At 46.5% G+C, this 19,897-nt stretch overlaps 1 protein-coding gene across 4 annotated transcripts; it reads left to right on the top strand.

Annotated features, from left to right (window-relative positions):
* Positions 1-7,580: 7,580 nt before the first annotated feature.
* Positions 7,581-18,116, top strand: Dcaf11 (DDB1 and CUL4 associated factor 11). 4 transcript variants are annotated; one of them, XM_051195682.1, is made up of 15 exons: positions 7,581-7,744; positions 8,804-9,007; positions 10,432-10,559; positions 11,103-11,230; positions 11,481-11,545; positions 11,799-11,899; positions 12,106-12,252; positions 12,454-12,508; positions 12,818-12,886; positions 13,205-13,262; positions 13,357-13,542; positions 14,331-14,484; positions 14,891-15,043; positions 17,097-17,203; positions 17,299-18,116. In XM_051195682.1, the coding sequence occupies exons 2-15, from the start codon at positions 8,856-8,858 to the stop codon at positions 17,431-17,433; spliced, it is 1,638 nt and encodes a 545-aa protein (XP_051051639.1). In that variant the 5' UTR covers positions 7,581-7,744; positions 8,804-8,855; the 3' UTR covers positions 17,434-18,116. The 4 variants fall into 4 exon arrangements, with proteins under 4 accessions (XP_051051639.1, XP_051051640.1, XP_051051641.1 ...); XM_051195683.1 differs by lacking the exon at positions 7,581-7,744 and adding an exon at positions 7,947-8,541; XM_051195684.1 differs by lacking the exon at positions 7,581-7,744 and having other exon boundaries at positions 8,599-8,984.
* Positions 18,117-19,897: the final 1,781 nt, after the last annotated feature.

Genomic DNA, 19,897 nt, shown 5'->3' with positions numbered 1-19,897 from the left:
GAGCTGAAGCACCAGGGGTGGTGGCACAGCCTTTAATCCCAGCACTCAAAAAACTCAAGAGTTCGAGGCCAGCCAGGTCTACAGAGCAAGTTCCAGGACCGCTGGGGGAGAGACCCTGTCCCAGAAATACAGAGAACTGAAGGACTTTGACTTTGTTTTTACCACAAAGAAGTGATGTTTGAGGGGCAGTTCATCCTAATTTGAACATTACACAGTGTACACATGCCTCTATACATCACATGATGCATCATAAATATGCACAATCTTACTCCAAAAGAAATGGCATCATTTCTAAATATCAGTAAACACAGCCAGGTCCTTATCTTCATAAATAGCAAGGGGTAAAACCAATGCTGTCAGCACACAGTGGCTCTGTCCCTTCATCTGTAGAATGGCAATGTGCCTCTAGCTCACAATGCTGGCATAACTGGGTCAGTGGAGTAAAGCACCTAACAAGCAGCAACAAACATTCAAGACAGCTAGCTGTCAGCTCCTCTCCACTCCGTGATGACTAGAGTTGGCCCTTTAAGCCTGCATTGTGGAGCTGGCAGCATTTAAGAGGAAAAGGGGCAGTGAGAATTTTTAGGAGAAAAGAGATAGATTCAGAAATGGGGCCTCCGGGAAAGAGGCAGGGAACTGGAGCTCCAGATGCCTTCTCTGGACTCAACTACAAGGACCAAGGTCTTTGCCTTCAACATGGCTTTTTGCCAATAAAATTGGATCTCATGTCAGATAAATAGAACATGATCAAGGTATTTTGAGTTTTGGGGCTGGCTGGCTTACTTGGGGTTATACTGTTTTGTTTGGAGTTTGTATGTTTTAGACAAGGTTTCCTATAGCCCAGATTGGTGTCAAACTGGTTACAGGACCTTGCAGTGAATTCCTGATCCTTACCATGCCCAGCCTTCATTTTAGTTTTGGTTCCCTCCCTCCTTCCCTTCCTTTCTTCTTTTTAGTTTTTTTGCAGTACTGAGAACTGAGTACTTTGCAGTACTGAGCATTGAATCCAGGGCCTCGGGAAGGTTAGGCAAGTGATCTTATACTCCAGGGTTTGGTTTGTAAGGTAGGTCCCATTTTGCAGCCCTGCCTACATTGGTGTTCTCCGTTCTCCTGCCTCAACTCCTAAGTAGTGGAATTACAGGCATGTGCCACCATATCCAGCCAGAAAACACAGGTGTAATTTAATAAACTTAGAATCATCCTTGAAAACATTACCCAGAGAAAATAGAACTTTGATACCAAAATGCCCCTATATCATAGCTCTTCCCTTTTGTCACAGATAAAATTATGATGAACAGCAATCATGTCCTTGCATACTTGTAGTTTTCTCACCCAAATGTAGACACTTATGCACTATGGCTCAGCCTTCCCTTGTCTGTTAACTGTACAATGTTTGGGGTTCATTCAACCCAGGGCCGTCTGTGCATGCTAAGCAAGTGTTCCACACATAGCAACACCTTCAATCATTGTTTTGCTTTGTTTCTCAAAAAAAAAAAAAAATAGCTTAGACTGGACTTATTTTTGCTATGTGGCCCAGGCTGATCTCAAACCATCTCCCTGCCCAGCTTTATATATATTTCTTAGGTAGTCGAATCTATCAAATCACAGATTTCTCCTGTATTTTTTTTTTTCAAGTTAGCCATTGGGAGAATATAGACATGGATATTCAATGGCTGGATTAATTGATGTACTAGGAACTGGGAAGCAAACACACTCAGGCTATGTTTTAAGAACTGGAATATGGGCTGGAGAGATGGCTCAGAGGTTAAGAGCAGTGGCTGCTTTTCCAGGGGTCCTGGGTTCAATTCCCACCAACCACATGGAGGCTTACAACCATCTGTAATGAGGTGTGGTACCCTCTTCTGGCAGGCAGGTCTAAATGTAGACAGAACACTGTACAATATAGTTTTAATAAGTATTTTTTTGAAAAAGAGCTAGAATACATTTTATAAAGAAATGCATCTCTCAATCTTTTATTTCATTGCCTTTGGCATAGTTTATATGAACAGCACAGTTGTTACTTATTCTCCTTTATTCACCATCTTTAAAATGACTTAGTCTCCTATTTGTTTTTTTGTTTTGTGGTTTTTGTTTGTTTTCTGAAACAGACTCACATATCCCAAGCTGAACTTGAATTTTCTATATAGCCAAGAATGATCTTGAATTGCTGGTCCTCCTGACTCCTATCTCCAGAGACAAGCCCAAACCACCAAGGTAGGATGACACAGTGCTGGCAATGGCACCCAAAGTCTTGTGTGCTAGGCAAATGCTCTACCAACTAGTCTACATTCCCCAGCCTATTGCCTTTCAAAATGATAGCCACTTAGTTAAAACAGCACACACAATGAACTTCTAGTTTTAACCACTGCATTTAATACATTATATTTACTAATGCTCAAATCCTCTCACCTTCAAAGATAGAAACTTGGTTGAGTCATTTTAACAGAATCCTAATAGTTCCTGTTCCTCTACTGACATGGATTGTATATTATCGTGTATATTTTATGCCCCCAACCTAGAATCAACCAGCCCCCAAGAAACTGGAGTCTTTCAGTAGGAAACAGGATTACAAATCTACAAACTCCCAAACATGGTGGCACACATCTGTAACCTCAGACAAGGACAATAGTTTGAGACCAGTCCAACAATATAACCCCGACATAGTGCCCAGGCTGGTCTTAAATTCCTAGTTGCTGGGACTACAGGTACTAGCCACCACACCCAGGTTTGATTTGTCTCAAAAAAAGACAACAGGGCTAGCAAGATTGCTCAGTGGGTAAAGATGCCTGCTGCCAAGCCTGATGACCTGAATTCAATCCTTAGACCCACACAGTAGGAAAGAACCAATTCTCCTCTACACATTCACATACCCACCACATATAACATACACACACACACACACACACACAGGTGCACATAAATAAAACTTGGAAAAGCCAGGAAATGGTGGCTCCTGACTTTAATGCCAGCACTCAGAAGCCATAGGTATGCAAATCTCTGTCAGTTCAAGGCCAGCCTGGTCTACAGAGTGAGTTTCCAGGACAGCCAGGACTGTTTCACAGAGAAACTCTGTCTTGAAAAACAATAATAATAATAATAATAATACAACTTGTAAAAATAGAAAACATAATCTGTACACTGTGTGTTCATGGATCTGTCATATTTTCTAGACTTTTCCAGTGATAAGAAAGATAAAACAATTGTATTGGTTACTTTTCTATTGCTGTGATAAGGCACCATGACAAGGCAATCTATGGAAAATTTTATTTGGGCCTCTGGTTCCAGAAGGGTAAGACCGTGATGAGGGTGCTGGAGAGATGACTCAGAGAGTAAGTATACTTGCTGCTCTAGCAGAGGATCTAGGTTCAAACCCCACCATGGTGGTTCACAATCATCCATGACTCCATTTCCAGGGATCCTACATGTGATCTCAGTGGACATGAATCATGTACATGGTGTATATACATCTATGCAGGCAAAATACTCAGGCATGAAATTAATAATTTTTAGCCTGATGGTGGTGGCTGCCGAGGTGGTGACAGGGGCACAGACCTCTAATCCCAGCGCTCAGGAGACAGAGTAGAATACTAAGAGCTCACATCTTAAACAGAAAGCAGGAAGCAGAGACTGGGAAGTGGGGACAACATGGACTTTGAAACCTCAAATTTTTGAAATCTTAGAGCCAGCCCCAAGTGACTTACCTTCTAAAACTACCCAAACAGGGACCAAGTGTTCAGATAACAGAGACTATTGAACATTCAAACTACCTCAACCCTTCATAACCCTGTATTACTGTTCAAATCAGGATTACCAGCTGGTCAGGTGGTGTACACCATTGGAAGAATGAGGTGGGAGGTGGCAAGTTCAGGGCTACCCTGGGACATCCTCAATGAGACCTTGTCTCAAATTCAAAAGTAAAAACAAAGAACTAGAGGTGTAGTTCCATTGTAGAATAGTTTGTAACGAGTATGGTTTTTCCTCCCACCGCTGGTCTTGTCCCGCCGCTGCGCCAGCCCCAAGTAACACACAGAGATTCTGTATTTGATATTACTGTTGGCCACTTACTAGTTTCTTATCGGCTAGCTCTGTGTTAATTATTAACCCATTTCTGCTGATCTATGTATTTCTCTTACCGGGGAGCTGGCCGGCATATTGCTTTCTCCAGACTCTCCATCTTGACCCCCGCCTACTACTACCTCTTTCCTCCTTGTCTCCTAGTCTCGCCTATCTTCCTTTCCTATTGGCCAACAGTGCTTTATTCATTAACCAGTATAAGAAACATTTACAGAATGACATCTCCCATCAATAGTTGCCTAGCATGCACACAGCACTGTATTCAAACCCCAGAACCAAATACACACTAAAATAGGGTTACAGGCTTTACTTCTGTAAAACAACACACACACACACAAACACACCATGTGAAGGGTGAATATGTTTTGAGACTACCTGTGGAGGCAAGACTCTGTGTGAATGGCTGGTCAGCTTGCATATATATCTGTGTACATATGCATCAGAACTGGAGTTACAGACAGTTGTGAGCTGCCATTCTTGTGGGTGCTGGGTTAAAAGCTGGGTCCTCTAAAAGAACAGCAAGGGCTCTTAACCACTGAGCCAACTATCCAGCCCTTACCCCAAAAACCTAGTTCGTAAGAACCTACGATGGCTGTGGATATAACCCATTTGGTAAACTACTTCCCTAGCATTCATGAAGCCCCAGGTTCAATCCAAGTTCCCAGAACTCACACATGAGAGGCAGGGAGACCAAGTTCAGGGTTATCCTCAGCTACATGGTGAGTTCCAGATTGGCCTAGGCTACATGACATGCTGAGAGAGAGAGAGAGAGAGAGAGAGAGAGAGAGAGAGAGAGAGAGAGAGAGAGAGTGTTAGACTATCTGGTCATATCCAATTACTCTCTAATAAATTAGCACATTCTTCCCCTTCCATCTCATGCAGAAAATGCTACCTACAGTAAAAAAAAAAAAAACACTTGCGTAGGCACCAGTCACTTCAGAAGACTGAACTCATTTCAAGTACCAGGAGATACCCATCCAGAGGCTCCTGTTGAATGAAACCAGAGAAAAGCTGTGTAACCGTCCCGGAAATGAAAACTTGCTGTCCTTTCCTCCACAGACAGGTCGCCCTCTAGTGGAGCTGCTCAAGGACAATAAACAAGAGAGGGCCAAACCTGGTGGAACAGGAAGTTAATCAACTGCTATTTACTTAGTAATTATCAGACATATCCCAACTGAAAAAAAGCAACTTAGTGTGGCTGGGGAAAGCAGAAGCTGCTCAGAATCAAGGAACTTAACTCATCAAGCTTTGAAAGGCCAAGAACATGCCCAAATGACCTTTTTGTGGGGGTGCTACCCCATGCCAAAAATACAACTTATCTATTGTGATCTTTCTCCTCTTCTTAGCACTTAATTTTGCTTAGACCTAGTCATAGTGCAACTCAGTCAATAAAGTGTAAGCAGGGGAACCTAAACCCAGATCCCCAGCACCCACCTAAAACAATCCAGCAATGTTCACATCACAAGTCTGAAACCCTAGGGCTAATGATGGAACAGGAGAGTCCCTGTGGCTTGCTGGCTAGCTAGCATGGCCAATCAGCTAGCTACAGGTTCGATGAGAGGTTCTATCTCCAAAAAAAAAGTTGGTAAAAAAATTAAGACATGAAAGTAGGAGAGGGTTTGTAGGAGGGATATCAGAGGGATCAAGATACATCGTATACATGTATGAAATTGTCAAAAGAATAAATAAGTTGGAAATTTTATTGTGGAAGATACCAAACATCCATTTCAGGCCTCTACACAAACTGGTACACATGTGCACATCCACCGGAACACACCTGAACATGCACACAGAAAGGTAGTAAGGAAATTAATTTTACAGACCTCTTTTCTGGACGTTTAGGTGTTATAATTGTATTGATAACAATGTTTTGTTCATGTTACATCTTTGCTGTCATGTACAAGACCCTGTCCATTTTATTATTGAATTACATAATGAACTTGGATTTTTTTTTTCTTCACTGCTATCTAATTGGGTGGGTGTAGGTGAGTAGGGAACTATACTGTGGAGTTCAGAGAACAACTGTGGGAATCCATTCTCTCTCCTTCTACATGTGAGTCCCAGGGACTGTATTCAAGCCATAAGACTTAGTAGCAAGCCCCTTTACCTGACAAAGCTGAACATCTCACAGGCCCAAACTTGGTTATTTTTATACTTTATAAAGAACTGTAGCAGTGCTGGTTTTGTTTTGTATGTGTGCTGGAGATTTAACCCAGTGTACAGCAAATGCCAGGACAGCACTACCCCACAGAGACCTATTCCCAACCCATTACAAAACTCATTTCAGTGGCTACCTGGTATTTCCTATCTGTATAATGCTGACCACAATTTATTTAACCAACCTCTTAATGTATATTTGGATTTCTTTTCTTTTCAGTGCTCCACTATTATCAGTAACCGTTAAGCAGACTTTATGCAGGTTTTAGTTTGATTGTTGACAGTACTACTAGGTCAAAGTTCAGGCTCTTTGCCTATTAGGACCAGTAAAAATAAAGCATTTCTCAGATAAGAAATTCTAGAAAGGTGCACAAGTAGAAAGACACTTATAGGCACATTTGATTGTCAGAAAAAAAAATTTTTAAACGAAGTTAGTAAAAAGACAATCAGGTTGGAAAGTCTGTATTTAAAGTAATAAAAAAAATGGTTTAAAAAAATCACTGGTCAGTTTCGAACATAGAAATACTGTTAAATTGCCTCTTGGCCTTTTGGCTGAGATCAAGTGTAGAAATCCTGTTGGCCTTTTGGCTGAGATCAAGTGTAGAAATCCTGTTAAGAGGCTAGTTGAGCCTGGTGGTGGGGGCGCACACCTTTGATCCAAAGCACGTGGGAGGCAGACACAGGCGAATCTCTGTGAGTTTGAGGCCAGCCTGGTCTAGAGGGAGTTCCAGGACAGGCTCCAAAGCTGGAGAGACTAGGTGGGTGGATGGGTAGGTAGGTAAAGGAAGGAAGGGAAGGAGGGAAGGAAGGAAAGGAGAGAACAGGTGAGCAGATCAACGAGTGGGAGAGGTTTTAAGTGGGGGAAATTACAACTGTGAAAATAATCTCAAGTAATCATTAAAAAATATTTACATAACTTGGAACATTTTAAGGAGTAACAAGGAAGGAAAAATACTTTTAAAATTATAGACTTCCCAGATACCTCGGATTCTAGAAAGCTCGGTGTGTGTTAGAAATACTGTCCACATTAACTTATGGAAACCAGCCAAAAAACAAAAGGCTGAACGCTTGTTAAAGTAAAGAATTTTAGGGCAGTGACAGCAGAAAGGGAAACCAAGCGCAGAGACGCTAGGCACCGTAGGCAGTTCAACAATTCACGGTTGAGTACGGGAGAAAATGTTGTGGTCTCCGGCTCAGAGACCAGGCAAACACCCACAGGTCCTGCCACATACTCGTCCAGGAAGCTGAAGTGTCCTCACAGTGGCCTGGCTCTGGGCCAAGGCCTTCGGCCTGAGGAACCGTCCAGACGTGGTGGGGCCTCGGACGCGACCTTGTTATTCATAAACCCGCGGGAGGCGGCGCGCGAGCAAAGCCTAGGAAAGGTCTGCAAAACCCGGAGAGAGCGCGTGCGCACTAACGCAACCGGAAGGCTCCCAGGCAGGCTGCGGGATTTAGGGAGCGTCTGCAAAGACCGGGAAAGGAAGCTAGGGGTCGTCTAACAAGACTGCCGCGGGTAAGTGGGTTCACAGCAGGGTGAGGCGCCTGGGTCCCACCTGTGAAGAAGACTGCTTTCGGGCAGGCCTCTGGTGCTTCAGCCTCGGGAAAACGCTGGGTTGGCAGGGAGCTGAGTGAAAAGGAGTGGCTGGGCGTGCAATTAAAAAAAAAAACACTCGAGGCCAAGCGACCTTAAGGGACCTCCGCGCAGCCATTACATCTAGTTCGGCTCCCTCTAATGCACGCCACAGCCAATTCCCGTCCGCTACGAATGAACGCCCCTCTAGGGTCACGCACTTTCTCCAGCCCACCTATCAATCAACTGACTCAGTTGTCCAAACAGCGGGCCGAGGGGCGGGGCTGCGAGGAGCGTCGAGTGACGTAAGCACCCGCCGGCCTGGCAGCCGGATCCCTGACGGGTGAGGCTCGCGACTTGAGCTGTTAGGGGGGCAGTCGGTGTAAACAGGGCCTCGCCCCTGCGGGCCCTGCGACGGCTCCAGGCTGCTGGGTGGTTTCGCGTGGGGCGGTAACCGCCGGCCGCCGGGGGAGGTGCTTCTCCGCTCTCCCTCCCCCTGCTGCACACACCCCCGGCGCACCACGTGGGCGTGAAGCTAACCTGGAGGGGTGTTAGGCTGACTCCTAGCTTCATTGGCTGTCGCTGCTGCCGCCACTCGCGAGAGATTGTTCTAAGTTCTAATGCTTCTGGTTGGTTACCTGAGATAAGCTCGTGAGGCGCGTTCTTCCGCAAGGGGCTTTGATTGGTCGGCCGGAGAGGTTATCTGGGATTCGGCCAGCCCCAGCCGGGGACTTTGATAGGTGAGTTTGGGTAGGAAAGTGGGGAATTACTCTTTATGGCCTCCCATTAACAAGCCAAGGTTGCACCCTCGGTTTCAAATGGCTTTCTTTGCTTCACAGGATTGAGAAAGGTTTTTATTCCCGAAACCTCGGGAGCTGTCATAGCTAAAGAAAAGGAAATGAGTCTCCAGGAGGGGTTACCTCTCTAAAGATAGCTACTGCCCCGTTTCTGGAAACCCTGGTATTTCTAGAGCAGAAATTAATTACTTTCACCAAACCCAAGTTGGTGACAGGAGCAGCCCCTGTACAGGACATAAGGATGCTGTAACCAGAAGATGGGATCGCGGAACAGTAGCAGCGCAGGATCCGGGTCCTTAGAGCCCTCCGAGGGCTTGTCCCGAAGAGCGGCAGGCCTGCGTCGGAGTGAAGAAGAAGAGGAGGATGAAGATGTGGATCTGGCCCAGGTACTGGCCTATCTCCTCCGCAGGTAACTTACCCTGTGCTGACACTGCTAAGTGTCACCACAGTCTCTTGATCTCAACTCCAGGCAGGAAAGGTGCAGAGGGTAGCGCAGGACAACGGTCGTGTTTGAAGAGAACGACCGTTCCCTGCTGGATGCCCATATTTACTACTCAGCTCCATACCCAGAATGGTTCCTACCTAGTGGGGCAGGTCACTAACACACTCAGATCTTGTGTAGAGGGGCTCCCCGGGGGAGCCTCTTTGGCTGTAACAACACAAATTTGGTTTGTTTTTTGAGAAAATAAAAGGAGAAAACAGGTAGAGGGTGTGGAGGAAAGGAGAGTTGGGAAGGGGGTGTTAAATCACTTGCCATATGAGATGAAGCCATGTGGATTTACTTGAAAAACAAGTTTAAATCGACCTTACTAGCCCTGATCTTAAGAAAAGAATGCTCTGAAGGGGGTGACCACCAGGAACTGATAAAAAGTGTTTACCTGGCTTTGTTTGCCTGTGGTTCCTTGGGAAAAGATGAGCCTGGTAACCCTGCAGGATATTGTGCTCTGTGCTGTCTCCTACAGCAATGGCAGTGAGGGTTGGACTGGATCAGAATCACCCAGGAGACAGCACACCTCTGATGGATTATTTAGCCTCTGGGCAGGCCTGGGAGGGATTACAGTGATTAGGTTCATTGAAGCAGAGAGATCCAAGCTGAATGTGGGTAGCACGTTCCTAGGGCTACTATATGAAAAGGAGCAATCTAGCTAAACTTGATCGTTCATCCATCTCCACTTCCTGGCCCTTGATGTCCCTGCTATGATGGACTCTACCCTGAACTGTGAGCCAACACAAACCTTTTGTCTCTTCGGTTGCTTTCATCAGGGTATTCTTTCACAGCAGGAAAAGACAGGAAGGGCAGGTGGGAGTGCTGTTTTAGCGCTTGAACTAGAACTACAGCTCAGTGGTGGAAGCTCACCTAGTGTGCACTGAAGTGCTGGGTTCAAGCCTCCTGAGGGAAAGTAATGTTTCCCTCTGTGAGAAATCAATTTAGTGAGTCAGTCTTTATAAACTGGTTAGAATTCTATATACATTGGTGTTCTACTATGCCTTTTTGTTTAATTGGGGTTTTTTGTTTGTGGTTTGGTTTGTTTGTTTTTCGAAATAGGGTTTCTCTGTGTAGCCCTGGCTGTCTTGGAACTCGCTCTGTAGACCAGGCTGAACTTCAACTCAACAGAGCTCCACCTGCCTCTGCCTCCTGAGTGCTGGGATTAAAGGTGTGCGCCACTGCTATGTGCACCATGCCCTACTATGTTTTATAGGAGACTTAAAATAACAGCCAAGGTCTCGTCAGTCTCAAACTTCAAAATGAGGACCAAATGTACTAAGAGCTAGATAGCCATCCACTAGATGGGGGATGGGATGCACCCCCCCTATAATGGGATCTCTCCACAGAGGCCAAGTGAGGTTGGTACAAGGAGGAGGTGCAGCAAATCTACAACTCATCCAGGCCCTCTCTGACTCAGAGGAAGAGCATGACAGTGCCTGGGATGGTCGCCTTGGAGATCGATACAACCCACCTGGTAAGAAGAGAGCCAATCTAATCTTTTTTTTGGTTTTGTGTTTTGTTTTTGAGATAGGGTCTCTTTTCTAGAACTCTGGTGTAGACCAAGCTGCTCTCAAAGTCAGAAGTTTGTCTACCTCTACCTGCCTCTGCCTCCTGAGTCCTGGAATTAAAGGCATGTGTAACTGACAATTAATTTTAATGTTGGGATATGTTCACTAGACCACTTTTACTTTTAAAAGTAATTAATCTTCGATGGGCAGTGGTGGCACATGCCTGTAATCCCAGCACTTGGGAGGGAGAGGCAGGTGGATCTCTGAGTTCAAGGCTAGCCTGGTCTACAAAGAGAGTTCCAGGACAGCCAAGGCTACACAGAGAAACTCTGTCTTGGGGTGGGGGTGGGGAGAGTAATCCCCTATTAAAGCTTAATAGGTTAAATTGAAAGGCCATAATTGATGGGATGAGGGGATCCTTGTAGCCAACCATACTGAGTACGTACAATTTTGCTGACTATCTTCTGGGCTGGAAGTTCTGTAATGAAACTCCTTCTTGGTACTGGCAGTGGATGCAGCCCCTGACACTGGGGAGCTGGAATACAATGAAATCAAGACACAGGTGGAATTAGCCACGGGGCGGCTAGGACTCAGGAGGACTGCCCAGGAGCACAGCTTTCCTCGGATGTTACACCAGGTAGGCTTTTCCACCTCCAGCCTGGCAGCAGATCTGTTCAGGCCAGAAGCTCTGCCAGCCCCAGACAAACAGAAGTAAATTTCCCAAGGAGACCTCAAGTTCAGGGGCTGGCATGTGTTAGCCAGCCTGCACCCTAGTGCTGGGGAACATTTTTTCTGTAGCAAGAGAAATATCCTTGGAGGAGGGGCTTGGTGTGACTGCAGTGGCCCTCCAATTCTGCTAGCAATATTCCCCAATCCCTTCCATTTAGAGAGAACGGGGCCTCTGCCACCGGGGAAGCTTCTCCCTTGGAGAACAGTCTCGAGTGATGTCTCAGTGAGTATGGGGTTCGCTGGAGATACTGTAAGGGCCAGCTAGACCTTAGCTCCTACACTTTGAAGGATAGAAGTTAAAGGCTTCTCAGAAATAGTAAGGCTAGGCTAAAGGGGGTTGAAGCTTTGAGAATAAACAAAATAGAAACATGTAAACAATGACAGAACAGATGAAAGGGAATGTGCTGCCATTCTATTCTGCTGATTGGGTTCTTCTCACTCGAGCTCCCTTACCCTCTTTCCTTCTGCTTCTCTAGCTTCTTGCCCAATGACCTAAGCTTCACTGATACCTACTCTCAGAAGGCTTTCTGCGGCATCTACAGCAAGGATGGTCAAATCTTCATGTCTGCTTGCCAAGGTACTAGACCCCAGTCTTAGTAACTGCCTTAACCTAGAGCAAAGAATACTGTCAGCTGGACCAGGAAGCCTCAGACCCAGGGGACTCAAAGACTGGCTTAGAGATGCTTAGGCCAGAGCATGGTTTCCTTGATAAAGCAAAAGATATCTGATGTAGAAGACTACAATGAGAATAGTTCATAATTCTGCCTGAAATCAACTCTACAGATCAAATAATCCGATTGTACGACTGCCGATATGGCCGCTTCCATAAATTCAAAAGCATCAAGGCCCGGGATGTGGGCTGGAGTGTCTTGGATGTGGCCTTCACTCCTGATGGAAACCACTTCCTGTACTCCAGCTGGTCTGATTACAGTGAGTATGCACCAAATTTCTGCAGGGTCTCCAGCTCGGGACCTGAGGCCTCCAGTCCCCTTCTCTCTGAGAAGATACCATGCTTTGCCCTCGGAAAATCTCTCCCTAAGTGCTCTAATATGCTGTTTGTTCTTCTCCTTCTTAGTTTTTCTCCCATTCTCTTTCCTCAACCCTAAAGAATTCTTGTTTCTCTTCTCTTAGTTCATATCTGCAATATCTATGGGGAAGGAGACACACACACTGCCCTGGATCTAAGGTATTGGCTTTTTCTTGTCAGACTCATCAGAAGCTTCTCAAGGAAGGCTTTCCAGGAGCACCTCTCAAACAGGAGCTCCCACCTAGACAGAAAAGTAAACAGGTTGCCAGGTTCTGTGTGTGGCTTCCTGAGAGCATTGCCCACCTGTGAGCCCTAGTTACAGGGTTCTCACAGGTGATCCTCATGCTAGCATGAGCTCTCAGGCCCTCTGTGTCTACCTCCTCATTATAATCCTTGTCAGATTCTTTGTAGATTGACAAAAAGTGAAAGGACATCCACTTAGTGTAGCTCCTCCTTTGCTTTCTCTAGGCCAGAAGAGCGTCACTTTGCTGTCTTCTCCATCGCTGTCTCCTCAGATGGACGAGAAGTACTGGGGGGGTGAGTGAGCATTGTGGGAAATGTCTACCTTGGTTAGTGAGGTGAGAGTTCTGCCAGAGGTAGGTTCTGCTGTTACAGAAACTACACTAGCAACTATGGAAGACCAGCTTCCCTCCTCTAAGATCAAGGTTTCACTCTTGCTCACCATTACCCCCTGTGAGATGTCAGGTCTTGCGCCTCCTCAAAAACTAAACTGCTGCTTCTCCCATATGGGAAAGAACACACACACACTCCTTGGCTGAGTTCCTCAGCAGGACCCTCATGAGCACACAGAGCAATAGTCTTAGCTCTAGGACCCTCTTATCTCATTTCTTACAGAGCCAATGATGGCTGCCTGTATGTCTTTGACCGAGAACAAAACCGGCGTACTCTTCAGGTATTGTTGTGAGACGAGCCCCTCCTCCTCCTGTCATTGATCTGTTTTTAGACTAGAAAGGCATGCTAAGATCCTTAGCTCCCTGCTCCTCTAGATTGAATCTCACGAGGATGACGTGAATGCAGTGGCGTTTGCTGACATAAGCTCCCAGATCCTGTTCTCTGGGGGAGACGATGCCATCTGCAAAGTGTGGGACCGACGCACTATGAGAGAGGATGACCCCAAGCCTGTGGGTGCACTGGCTGGACACCAGGATGGCATCACTTTTATTGACAGCAAGGTGAGCAAGGCAACAAGACTCATAACCAGGCTCTCAAGGTGCTGGAGGGTATGACAGTGGACTGGTATGGAAACTCAAAAGTTCCTTCTCAGGGTGTGCAGGAACTGGAGCTTAGGATACATGCTTCAGCCAAGAAACATGAGTTTCTTCTGTACTCGTCAGGCTGCAAAGACCACAGCAAGACTGTATAAGAAAAGCTCAAGAGATGGCTCAGCAGTTAAGAGCACTGGCTATTCTTCAAAAGATCCAAGTGCAATTCCCAGCACCCACACCTCAGCTCACAACCATCTTTAACTTTGGTCCTAGGAGATCTAGCATCCTCTTTTGGCCTCCACAGTCACCAGACATATACCTGGTACACAGACATACATGCAGGCAAAACACCTGTACATATAAAATAAGTAAATCAGAAAAGAAAGCAGAAAACAGTTTAGTCCAAGTTAGAATGGGGCGGAGTGGTGGTGGCGCACACCTTTAATTCAAGCACTCGGGAGGCAGAGACAGGCACATCTCTGTGAGTTTGAGACCAGCCTGGTCTACAAGAGCTAGTTCCAGGACAGCCTCCAAAGCCACAGAGAAAGCCCGTCTCAAAAAAACAAACAAACAAAAAAAGGCCTGGGGACAAGGAGACCTGAAGCAGAACATCCAAAGCAAGTTCATCTGGAAGGATCAAGACCATAACAGATTCAGCAGCTTAGAGGTCCAGCCTCAGCTAGAGCAGAGGAAATACGATGGCAGGCACTAAACTTGGCAAGCTGTGATGCATCTGTCCATCTTTGGATTCATAGGGTGATGCCCGGTATCTCATCTCCAACTCCAAAGACCAGACCATTAAACTTTGGGATATCAGACGTTTTTCCAGCCGAGAAGGCATGGAAGCATCACGCCAGGCTGCCACGCAGCAAAACTGGGACTATCGATGGCAGCAGGTGCCCAAGAAAGGTGAGGGTGAGAGTGAAGCTGGCGTCTGGGAATTGAGAGCTGGGTAGTAGCTAGAATACTCAGCCACTGCTATGGCCTGGAATGAGTTCCGTGGACTTGTCTGTTGCCTGGGAATCCTGGAGTCGTTCCCTCGATCTTTTCTTTTGGGTCTTTTATTTGGGGGAGGGGTTCCCAGGCTTGAGGGGACATAGAATCAATCAACGCAAAAGTATTTTAGTATTGTGGACATTGTCAAATCAGCAGGGCCATATTGGTGACTTTTGTCACATGGGGAAAGTCAACAGTTTAAGATTGGATAGCCAGTTGCCTTTGAGTGTTGATCTTTGTTCAGAGGTGTTGGTACAGGACACTTCAGTGAAACTCCCTAATCTAAGACCCATCTCCAAAACTATACATCCTTACCCAGCCTGGAAGAAGCTGAAGCTCCCAGGAGATAGCTCCTTAATGACCTACCGAGGCCATGGCGTGCTGCACACTCTCATCCGCTGCCGATTCTCCCCAGCCCACAGCACCGGCCAGAGGTTCATCTACAGTGGCTGCTCAACTGGCAAAGTAGTTGGTAAGGGTTTTGTGAGAACAGGCCTTGAGAAGGCAGGCATGTTTCTCCGGTGTTCCATCTATAAATAACTACAGTAAGCACCTTAAAAATGTCAATAACAACTCCAACTAAATATTTAGGTTAGAGCAAGAAAGGGCTTAAACAAGGAACTAGGAAGCATTCACGGACATCATTTTTTATTATGAAAGGGAACATAGAATTCTAGTCAACAGATAGATTACCAAAATGGTGGTTTGGTTGTTTGTTTGTTTGTTTGGTTGGTTTTTGTTTTTTATTTTTCAGCCAGTCAAGGAAAAGGATCACAGAGGGAAGGTGGGAGGGCAACAGAGGCAAACAAATGACAAAAAGACAGCATTGGGTTGCTGGGTATGATGACTCCTATGATTCCCGCACTTAGGAGGTGAAGGGTTGCCATGTGTTAAAGGCCAGCCTGAACTACATAGTGAATTCTGGGCCAGCTTGGACTATTAAGCAAGACCCTGCCTCACAGAATAAAAAACCGTATGGGTAGTAAAAGTCGTGTAGGACTGAAGCAGGAGGGATGCACAAGAGCAAAGCAGGCTGGGGGATGGTTCCGGTAGTAAAGCACCTGCAGTCCAAGCACAAGGATCTGAGCGCAGGTCCCCAGAGCCCACACATGATGCAACTATGTCCCAAGTGCCTGGGGTTGGGAGCAGAAACAGGAGGATCCTGGAACTTGCAGAGCAGCCACTGTAGCTGTCTTAGTGAAGAGACGCCGTGACCACAGCAACTCTTACCAAAAAAGAAATTCATTGGGGGTGGCTCACTTACAGTTTCAGAGGTTCAGTCCATTATTATGATGGCGAGCAAGGCAGTGTGCAGGCAGGCATGGTGCTGGAGCTAAGAGTGCTACATGTTGCAGGCAACAGGAAGTCAACTGAGTCACACTAAGGAAAGCTTGAGCAAAGGAGACTTCAAAGCCTGCCCCCATAGTGACATATTTCCTCCAATATAGCCACACCTCCTAATAGTGCCAATCCCTTTGGGGACCATTTTCTTTCACTAGCCAAATTAGCAAGCTCCCAGTTCAGTGAAAGACTCTTCTCAAAAATTAAGTGGTGAGTGACTGAGGAAAATAGCCAACGTTGACACCCCCCCCCCCCGGCCTCTACATGTACATGCACTCACAGATGTGTGTACCCACTTACAAACATACAAACATGTAAACATCTCTACCCAGCACACTAAAGTTTAAAAAGCAGAGATGTACCTGTCCAACAAGGAACAAGTGCACACCTCTACTCAGCCTAGGATTCACTGACGGTACCTTCCATACCTTGCTAAAAGTTTTTATCTATTTTTGTGAGACAGGGTTTCTCTGTGTAAACTACCCTCACGGTCTTGGAACTCACTGTGTAGATCAGGCTGGCCTTAATTTCATAGAGATCCACCTGCTTCTGCCTCCTGAATTCTGAGAGTAAAGACACGCACCACCATACCCAGCATTGCTAAAAAAGTTTTTATAAGCCAGTGCATATGGCTGGAGAGATGGCCTAGCGGTTAAGGGCACTGACTGCTTTTCCAGAGGACCTAAGTTCAATTCCCAGCACCCACATGGCAGCTCCAGGGGACCTGACACCCTCACACAGGCATACATGCAGGCAAAACGCCAACGCACAGGAAGCCAGTTCATTTTCCAGTTTTCCTTTTGTTTGAGAATGGGACACCGAGCCTGGGACTGGCCTTGGAACAATATACGTCAGGCTAGGCTTGAGCTCCTGATCATCCTGCTTTCCCTTCGCAGATGTTGAGATTACCACCATGTGATGGGAAATGCATGGTTGTCTCCTTACAACCAGGCATTATCTTCACAGTAGTCCTTGGAATTCTAGCTAAGGGCCAGGGATGCCCACATTCCACTCCATACCCCCAAAGCCAAGGTAGGGACAGGAAGAGAGAGGGAAGCAGGCATGGCACCATGCTCTGAGGTGGGCTTTGCCCCAGAGGGAAAGTGGGGCGCTGCCTGAGAAGTGGGGGACTGAGAAGTGGTGTGAAGCCCCTACAGCAGTCCTGTCTGACTTTCCCTGCACAGTATATGACCTTCTAAGTGGCCACATTGTGAAGAAGCTAACCAACCACAAGGCCTGTGTGCGTGACGTCAGTTGGCACCCCTTTGAAGAAAAGATCGTCAGCAGTTCGGTGAGGCCACAAGGGTTGGGGCTGGGAGGTCAGCAGGTCTAGAACTTGGACCTGGGGGGCATCTCCCTGACTGTTTGTCACTTTCTGCTCTACAGTGGGATGGGAACCTGCGTCTTTGGCAGTACCATCAGGCTGAGTACTTCCAGGATGACATGCCAGAGTCTGAGAAATGTCCCAGTGCCCCTACTCCAGTGCCCTGCCCATCTGTGGCCTTTTCCTCACCTCAGTAGATCTGACTCTCACCATAGTCTGTCCTCTCCTCCCTCTCTCCTTCTGGGGGTGAGGGGGTATGTGAGGGAACTGCTGACATTGGATAGTGAGGAAACGAGCCCAGGGTTTGTGTCTGAACTGAGCCTGGACCAACCTCACCCCCACCAGACTGGGCTAAGTGATTTCCTCATGCATTCACACCCAGTCTGCTTGGATTTCTATCTCTAGCCAGAGTGTGGCAGGTCATCCATTACCTGGGGTGCACCTTCTGCCAACAAGACAATTGTCCTGAGTGATTTTAATCATGTTCCAATGTTAGATGTTGGCTCCTAGTGTAGATCCCTGAGGTCTGAATAGACCCATCAGCAATGCCCTTTGCCCAAGTCTTCACACTGAGAATTAGATTGGCCAATCAGGGCTAAGTATACTGGCCTTTCTTCCTGAGATCTCAGGGAGGACAGGGTGAATAGAGCGGTTTCCTCAGCACCCTCCTTGGCTGGGAGCTTGTCTTCTCTCATACCTGGACTTTGAAGTTAAGAGACTATGGTCCGAGAGGGAGGAGTCTCCAGAAGCTCTGTATGGCCCTCCTTGCCATTGGATCCTATCGTTGCTGGTGGCCAGCAGCTTCAACAAGAGAGGTTAAAATAGGACTTCTCTCATCTTCTCGCTGGCTTTGGCTTTCCCAATAAACTGTGGGAAATTGGCTCACTGTCTGTGTCTCTTTCCCCTTTTCCTATCCGAGGTCTGTCGTCATCTCTTCAAGGAAACAGTTTTTAAAATGGGTGTGGCAATACATGCTGTAGTCTCAGGACTTGGAATTGAGGACAAATGGACCATCCTCAGCTACATAATTAGTTTGAGGCCAGTCTGTGCTACCTGAGAACCTGTCTCAGAAATAGGAAATCAGAGTTTCTACACATGAAAGAAAACCTACAATCACTTACTGAGGCTTGGAAAAGTCTTTCCTCTCCAACCCAGAAAATGCATCATGTGTACCTTGAGACAGCAGATAACAAGCACATTTTCTGTTATAGCCCAGGCATATCTGTGTCAACTCTGCTCTGGAACTGTTCCAGGATGCAGAGGGAGTGGGCCATGAATTCACCTGAAGAGCACTAGCCAGCTCACTCACACCCCCAAGTCCTTTAGGCTAGCAAGAGGGTTCACACAGTGAAGGCACCTGCCACAAGACTGAAAGCTGACGTCGATGCATGCAGCCCACGTGGTGGGAGGGAACCGACCTCCAGAAGCTGTCCTCTCGCTGAGCACCCACACCAAACACAATTAAGAGTAGTAAAAGATCCCCAAGCCCTAGAGCAGCCAAAGGTCAGAGGAGATGGCCTTCTTCACACACTACAATCTAGATCTTTCCTTACATGTCTTGATCTTTGAGGCAATTTTTAAAGCAGGTATGTGTTTGAAGTGGTAGTCATAGACTTTTCATGGCCACGGAAGTTAGGGGGAGGGCTCACTGTATCTTCTGAACTGGTCTTGAATGCTTTTGTCTGCTCAATCCTCTAGCTTGAGTAGCTAAAATGGCAGACACACATACCACATCTGGCCCCCAAAACAACTGCTCAGCACTTGTCTTTAAGTGACAATACTGAAGAACAACACTAAACCTGTTGATGTTCGTTTGATCCAACTCCTACAAGTTGTCCTCTGACCTACACAAACACATATACTGGTATGTACATGTTCACGTAATATATAAATAAATGTAAAAGAATTGAAAATTGTCCAGAGCTGAGAAGGCAGTCCTGAGTTAGTTCCCATCACCAAATTAAACTGGGTATGGTATGGTGGCACTTGCTTCTAATCTCACTGCTTAAGATGTGGAAGCTGAGGAGAGGGGTCACTGTTCAAGGTATGAGCTACAGAGCAGTTTGAAGGCAGCCTGGGCTTTATGAGAGCCTGTCTCTAACAAAACAATACCAAAAAAAAACATGTCTTGCCTGTCCTTTTGCTCCTTGGTCTAGTGTCCTTTTATTGTGAATCAACTTCTGACCAGGCCTCAGTGGCTAGCAGTGCTGGTTGCTCTTCCAGAGTATCTGGGTTCAATTCTGAACACTCACACGAGGCTCCAGCCCTAGGAAACTGAACACCCTCTTCTGGCCTCCATGGACACCAGGCACACAAGTGTACAAACATACATGCAGGCAAAACACGCATAAAGTAAATAAAAATAAAACCAACACTAAGAAAAAGTAGCTTACAGGAGGAGAGAGTTCATTTGGCTCACACTCCAGGTAGCAGCCCATCACTAAGGGCCATTGAGGCAGGAAACATGGAGGAACACCACTGGCTCATCTGCTGGGTTAGGTTTAGCTACCTTTCATATATAACCCTGGACCACCTGCATAGGGAATGGTGCCACCCAAATTGCACTGGGCCCTCCTACATTAGTCATCAATCACTCCCCCACAGTCATGTCCACAGGACAATCTGATCTAGGAGATTCCTCGTTGAGGTTTTCCTCTCCCA

This window comes from Phodopus roborovskii, unplaced genomic scaffold (assembly GCF_943737965.1).
Source record: "Phodopus roborovskii unplaced genomic scaffold, PHOROB, whole genome shotgun sequence".
Taxonomy (NCBI): domain Eukaryota; kingdom Metazoa; phylum Chordata; class Mammalia; order Rodentia; family Cricetidae; genus Phodopus; species Phodopus roborovskii.
Note: the sequence above shows the minus strand (reverse complement) of the source record. Positions and strands in the feature narration are given on the sequence as shown.

What these genes read in the sequence shown, in the direction of transcription:
- Dcaf11 (XM_051195682.1), top strand. Translation starts at nt 8,856, where the DNA reads ATGGGATCGCGGAACAGTAGCAGCGCAGGATCCGGGTCCTTAGAGCCC. An exon ending in TCACTTTTATTGACAGCAAG is followed by an intron (nt 13,543 to 14,330) that starts GTGAGCAAGGCA and finishes TTGGATTCATAG; the next exon opens with GGTGATGCCCGGTATCTCAT. An exon ending in AAAAGATCGTCAGCAGTTCG is followed by an intron (nt 17,204 to 17,298) that starts GTGAGGCCACAA and finishes TCTGCTCTACAG; the next exon opens with TGGGATGGGAACCTGCGTCT.